The sequence below is a fragment of the Pan troglodytes genome, chromosome 4 (assembly GCF_028858775.2).
Source record: "Pan troglodytes isolate AG18354 chromosome 4, NHGRI_mPanTro3-v2.0_pri, whole genome shotgun sequence".
NCBI classification, from domain to species: Eukaryota; Metazoa; Chordata; class Mammalia; order Primates; family Hominidae; genus Pan; species Pan troglodytes.
The window spans coordinates 129,156,312-129,163,362 of NC_072402.2; the positions used below are offsets into that span (position 1 = coordinate 129,156,312).

The 7,051-nt window shown below is 39.0% G+C and overlaps 1 protein-coding gene across 19 annotated transcripts in view; it reads left to right on the forward strand.

The window, feature by feature from the left end:
- The window catches only part of CDC42SE2 (CDC42 small effector 2), a 191,629-nt gene that overhangs the window by 177,475 nt on the left and 7,103 nt on the right, over positions 1-7,051 (forward strand). For all 19 annotated transcript variants that reach the window (XM_063810613.1, XM_063810622.1, XM_063810612.1 and 16 more), the window contains 2 exons: positions 1,262-1,363; positions 6,711-6,826. In XM_063810613.1, coding sequence (XP_063666683.1) covers positions 1,262-1,363; positions 6,711-6,809 — 201 coding nt within the window. In that variant the 3' untranslated portion in view covers positions 6,810-6,826. The remainder of the gene's footprint in view (positions 1-1,261; positions 1,364-6,710; positions 6,827-7,051) is intronic.

The window sequence follows — 7,051 nt, forward strand, 5'->3', positions numbered from 1 at the left end:
CATGGGCTCGCCACTTTTGTGGTTTTGTAGAAAGTCATGTTTTCACCCTGAGGAGCTGTCATATGGGACTCTCTTGATAAAATTTTAGGGTTTATCAGGATCATGCCAGCGTTTCAGTAGATAAGGACATAAAAGTGTCATGTTCAAAGGCAGCTAATCCAGCAAGTTTATAACTCTGCTTGGTTTTGAGGGAAGCTGCAATTTCAGGAGAAGTATACTATTGACAGTAAACTGGGATAAGCAGAGCCCCATAGTAGGACACTAACCCAACGTGTCCAGTGGTCTCTCCCAATAACATTATCATATCTAAGGGGTCATGGAAAACAGGACAGATCTAAGATAATCTTCATATCTGGAAAACTCTTAATCAGTGAAACACAGCAGTACAGTCAGGAAATATCTCTAAGGGGTAGATGAGCATATTGGTCAGAACAGGGACACCAGCTGGTGGCTAAAGTTACTGGAAAATGGGGCTCAGCACCCCATGAGAAGTGCTTTTCAAAAATTAGGAAGAGTCAGCCAGGCGTAGTGGTGTGTGCCTGTAATCCCAGCTACTTGGGAGCTGAGATGCGAGGATTGCTTGAGCCCAGTTAAAAGACCAGCCTGGGTAACATAGCAAGACTCCATCTCAAAAAAAAAAAAAAAAAAAATTAAGAAGAGTCAGTAAGACCCAGCCTAGTTAGTCAACAGGTTTAGTTCCCAGCTAGAACAGACCAGAGAAGAGTGAATGGACTAGGACCAAATCTGTCACCCTCTCACCCTCCCACCTCCACCCCCTCCAGCTGAAATGACAGATTCATTTTAGCATAGAAAGGTAATTGGGTATAATCTGAATAATAACCATCAAAATATAATACATCTGTTAATGATGAAAGCCAGAAAGTAATGTTTAAAATCAGACAGTGTATTCAAACCACTGTGTTCTTTGCCAACAATAATAGTGACTGAGGGTAATTTTACATTTGTCTCGTTTTTTAAAAAGAATAAAACTTAAGCAGTTATTATACAAATATGTGGATGACCAAAGCTAGACCAAATAATCTATTAAGCTCTAAATAATAACCTGTTATTTTGCTTTACTAATCATTTTTGTGCATATATTTCTCTTGGGGATTTCATCATAAGAAGTAATTGTGGCAGTCTAAGAGCTAGGCATGCTTGTGTTCTTGGCAAATTTATTAAACAGTCATAGTATAAAAATCCATCAGAATAAGTTGCTCATAAGATCACTTTCTCAACACATTTGTTCCCCATATTTTAGAAAAGGCGACGGCGGATTGACAGAAGTATGATTGGAGAGCCCACAAACTTTGTGCATACAGCTCATGTTGGATCAGGAGACCTGTTCAGTGGAATGAATTCAGTAAGTATGTTGGTGGGACATGCAGGTAGGGCATTGGGGCATAGTCATATGAAACCTGTGTGATAGGCACAAGCATTTTTAATAGCATTATGCTAAATGAATTTGTGTACAGTGAATGTAAATACATAATATGAGCATAGAAGAGAGAAGCAAACTACTGATGAAAAATTAATCTCTTTGAATTTCCTGGATTATGTATTTGTTTCTGTTTCTTGTACGCAACTCTTCATAGCTGCCTTTGTCCCGAATAAATACTTTGAAACTTGAAAGGATTTGAGTTCAGAATGGAGGTTAATATCCTATTGATTCTCTTGCTCCCACCAAAGAGACTTGGATATCAGCCTTTTTAATAATAATCTCTTTTTGTTCTTTTAAGTTCAGTTAGTTGCCTTTTGCACACATTTTTATTGCTTTACTTTATAAACCAGTGGTCTCCAACCTTTTTGGCACCAGGGACCAGTTTCGTGGAAGACAGTTTTTCCATGGGGGATATGGTTTTGGGATGAAACTGTTCTACTTCAGTTCATCAGGCATTAGATTCTCATAAGGAGTCCACAACCAAATCCTTGCATGTGCAGTTCACAATAGGGTTTGTGCTCCAATGAGAATCCCATGCCATCACTGATGTGACAGGAGGCAGAGCTCAGGCGGTGATGCTCACTTGCAGCTGCTCACCTCCTGTTGTGCAGCCCGGTTCCTAACAGGCCACTTCTGGTTTTGGGACCCCTGTTATAAACTATTCATCTTTACCTGGTAATATTAGAATGTTGGTGATTTATTTACTCTAAGTTCTCATGCACTAAGCATAGGATTAGAATTTTCACATATCCCTTTAGGGCAAGGCAGTAAAAATTTGTCACATTTGCCAGTAGGATGTGAAGAACCAGAAATAAGATTTATTCGCTGTCTTTTAATAGAGGTTTCAGTGAGTTTCAGAATAGGCTTTAGATCTACTCAGCTGACCTTTTAGTCCTTAATTTTTGTTGAAGAGAAAACCAGAATGCGTTATAATAGAAGCAGCACCAAATGCGGGTTCTTATCAGAGTTGTTCCTCACATTTGCCTTAAAGCAGGCCACTGAGTTTCAACAGACTGACTCTTTTCCCCATGCCTAAAGTAAACAAGTATAAATGATCCCTAAAGTGTTCAAAACCAGAAAGGATTTTATAAACATAAAATTATGATCCACTGTATACCAACTTACTAGACAGCATTAACAAAAGACTTAACAGGGACTTTAAAAATAGGTAGATGGGTATCCTGGATACAGCAACGACGTTTGTCACTGCAGTTACTAGGTAAGCAAAGGAATGACATTTGAACCTTCCCGGAAAGGAAACAGCTTGTTTGTTTTAAATCCGTAGGAAAAGTACTTTGTTTCACTTGACTGCTTTGTGGAAATGCAAGAGGTATCATGTTGCTGTCAAAACAGTCAGTAGCTTTGTTTCCTGCATCAACATAGAGTGAAAAGACTAAATGAGGCCCTATTACTTTTATTAATATGGTTACTATAATAAAGAGAATGGGTAGTTTCAAATTTGTTATATATGATGAATTTTAATTTCTCCCTCATCAACAGATGTTGTCTCTGCCACCTCAGATTTTTAAGAAATCCAACTATAAGGCCAGGCACGGTGGCTCACGCCTGTAATCCCAGTACTTTGGGAGGCTGAGGCAGGTGGATCATCTGAGCTCAGGAGTTCAAGACCAGCCTGAGCAATGTAGTGAAACCCTGTCTCTACCAAAAATACAAAAAAATTAGCTGAGTGAAGTAATGTGCACCTGTGGTTCCAGCTGTTTGGGAGGCTGAGTGGGGAGGACTGCTTGAACCTGGGAGGGGGGAGGTTGCAGTGAGCTGAGATCATGCCTCTGAACTCCAGCCTGGGTGACAGAGTGAAACCCCATCTCAAAAAAATAAATCCAACCGTATAGGAGGAATTAAATTTTAGTTCGTGGCATTTAAAATCTTATGTACATTTTGGAATTTCCTTTAAGATTCCTCCTTGAATGAAAAACCTGTCATTGGCATACTATTTTTTTGCTTCTCATAGTTTAGGTAGAACTTTAGGACTGTACTTTGCAGGGCTTGCACACCTGCCTCTTAATCTTAGATGCAGGATCGAGATGGGACTTTAGCTGTGGTAGAGTTTCTACCTTGCTGTCTCCAGGCAGCCTTCTCTGCTACTGAAGTGGACTTTTTATGAAGTATTATTTCAGCCCTTTAGAGCTAAATGTGCTTCCCAAATGTGTTCTATAGTTATTTCGTATTTGAGTTTGCTATCTCTAAAGCAATATTCAGCATCCATCCCACCGTCACAGAGCACTGTGTTCTTGCTGCTAGGAACGGTGTTGTTCAATTAGTAACTTTTTTTTTTGAGACAGAGTCTCGCTCTGTCACCCAGGCTGGAGTGCAGTGGTGCGATCTCAGCTCACTGCAACGTCTGCCTCCTAGGTTCAAGCAGTCCTGTCTCAGCCTCCTGAGTAACTGGGATTACAGGCTCCTGCCACCATGCCTGGCTAATCTTTTGTATTTTTAGTAGAGCGGGGTTTCACCATGTTGGCCAGGCTGGTCTCAAACTCCGGACCTCCGGTGATCCACCCACCTCGGCCTCCCAAAGTGTTGGGATTACAGCCATGAGCCACCACGCCTGGCTGAGTAACTTTTCTTGAAAGTATCATTGATAGTACTGATTTGATGAGCCTGACTCTGTGAGAAAAATTATGTTCTCCTATGCAATGCAATAATAAATAAGAAAAAACCATAAATAGACATGCTGTTTATTCAAATAAAAGAACTGAGCAGCTAGTATTAGGAATGTGGCTTGACGCATATGAAACAGGCTTGCCTAAACTATATTATTGAATGGTTAGATGACTTGTAATTTCTTTTTTCTTCTAAATATATTATTCTTCTACCTTTACTTAGTGTAAAAGACTTTCTTTTCTACTACCCTCTTTCCAGAAAAGATTTCTGTTACCCGTTCAGTAATACAACCTTGCGTTAAAATATTGTATATTCACAGTCACAATAATACATTGTCTCAACACTGAAAGATTACTTATTAAAGTTACTTAATAAAGGTTACTTAAGATAAACCAAATCTTTTAAATTGAAGAATTGACTTTTGGAGAAAAAATACTTTTTTTTTCTTAGAATCTGCTTGGCATTATTGAATGCACAGTGTAAAAACAAAGATTTTGTGTTTGGTTGGTTTTGGGCTTTTTTGATGCAGAGTCTCATTCTGTTGCCCAGGCTGGAGTGCTCACTGCAGCCTTGACCGCCTAGACTCAATCGATCATCCTGCCTCAGCCTCCCCCAGTAGCTGGGACTACAGGCCTGCACCACCATGCCCAGCTAGTTTTTGTATTTTTTTTTGTAGAGATGGGGTTTCGCTATGTTTTCCAGGCTGGTCTCAAACTCCTGGGCTCAAGTTATCTGCCTACTTCGAACTCCCATAGTGTTGGGATTACAGCTGTGAGCCACTGTACCTGGTCATAAAGATGTTTTTTAAGACAGGCCTAAAATATCTATAAAAGCTAACATGCCATGTTAAGTGGAAAATTACTTGGTATCAGGTTTGTGCTACATAACTTAATGTTAGTTACCATAAAGGGGAAGATGACGAATTTGAACTGGTATCATATGACAGGCCCTAGCCTCTTCACACTGCATTAACTGAGCAAGTTTATGTTTAAAAAACAAACAAAAAAATATATAGATTTCTTCTTACACTCTTACCTGAAGGTAGTCATTTTATTAATCTGACTATTATAGCAATACCTTATAATGTGATGTCATACGAATAAGATGTTCCATGTAAGTAAATTTCCAGGTTAGTAAAAATGTCCCCATTTAAGAGCAAAACACATTTTCTCATTTAGACTCTCTTGATCTAAATAAGCTATGCATTTTCTGTTTTGCCATTATGTTCTATTACAGTATATATTGAAACCTGACTTACTCAAAAAATGAGTTAGACAAGTCTTACTTTAAATATATTGACTCAGAATCACCAGTGGAAAGCAACTCACCCTTCATGCCTTATGTTACAGTAGGTGCTCAGTAAGTATTTGATAAGCAGGTGACTGATAAATAGATGATGCCCCGGTTCCCTCCAAATTGTGGAAGTGTGCAGGGCCCTTTGAGCTGATTCCATGAAATAAATACTCGACCACATTGCTAGTGCTCTCTCTCCACTAGTTAGGCCATCACCTCCAAAATCATATTGCTTGTGTTCATTCTTCTAGCAGTCTAGCCTGACTCTCCAATTCTCTGCTTCCAGACTGCTTCTAATTTATATGAACTAAGACTGGAATAATAATGATATTTCTAAAAGTACTTCACAGTTTGCAAATGACTTTATGTGCCTTTGTTTCAGCAAAAATAAAATATCCCAATTTTCATATATCTTGCACTCTATCAGGAAATAGCCCTGCAATGTGGTCGGGAGAGATTACCATCTTAACCCTTTTACAGATAAGAAGCCTGATACTCAGAGAGGATAAATAGTTTACCCAGTTACAATATTAATAAATAAACTGGGACTATATCTGTCTTTGGATTCTTTGATTCTTTTTTATCAGGCTATATTAACATGGTACATTTTTTGACACAGACTTTTAAGATTTATCTTTGGTTGGTCCAATTTTATTCATGCTTATTTTCTTGGTTTTGATTCTTTACTAAGTAATTGAGGTGATTATATATGTGAGATATCTGTAAATTAAGATACTTGAGGTTGAGAAACAAAGTGGAGTTGATCAGCCGGGTGCGGTGGCTCATGCCTGTAATCGCAGCACTTTGGGAGGCCGAGGCAGTCGGATCACTTGAGGTCAGGAGTTCAAAACCAGCCTGGCCAACATGGTGAAACCTAAAAATAGAAAAATTAGCTGAGTGTGGTGATGTGTGCCTGTAATCCCAGCTACTAGGGAGACTGAGGCAGGAGAATCATTTGAACCTGGGAGGTGGAGGTTGCAGTGAGCTGAGATGACGCCAGTGCACTCCAGCCTGGGCAACAGAGCAAGACTGTCTTAAAAAAAAGAAAGTGGAGTTGATCTATATATTTTTGACCATTTTTCAAATGTTACCAAGTGCCTTGTGAATTACAAAACTGACTTTTGTAATTTGGAAATAGAGAAAATAGGGGTTTTTGCAAAAAATGTTTCAGTTGCTAGCCTCCCTGTTTGTCCTTATAACTAGAAAATTGTCTATAAAAAATTTTTTGTCTATAAAAGTACCCTTCTGAAAAAAGCAGCCCAAATAAAATTCTGGGAAAAGAATTACTTAGTTGTACCGGACCTACTTCCTGACTTCCATTTTGTTTTGTTGTATTTTTGTCTTGTTTTAGGTTAGCTCCATTCAGAACCAAATGCAGTCCAAGGGAGGTTATGGAGGTGGAATGCCTGCCAATGTCCAGATGCAGCTCGTGGATACGAAGGCGGGATAGCCCTGGTCCTTTCTCCAGTGAGTACTCAGAGCTGGGGGTCTGGACCTGACGGCCAGACATGGCCAGGCCAATAATAGTAAATATATGTATATATATATAATTTTTTAATGGTGAACTTATTGGGAAAGGCAAAATTACTCAGCTAAGTGTAGTTTCTGCACTTGGAATGTAAGTTTTAGGTTCTTTTCCTTATTAAGAACTTCAAATACTTTAAAACATCTGGTTGGGGAGGATTCTGATGA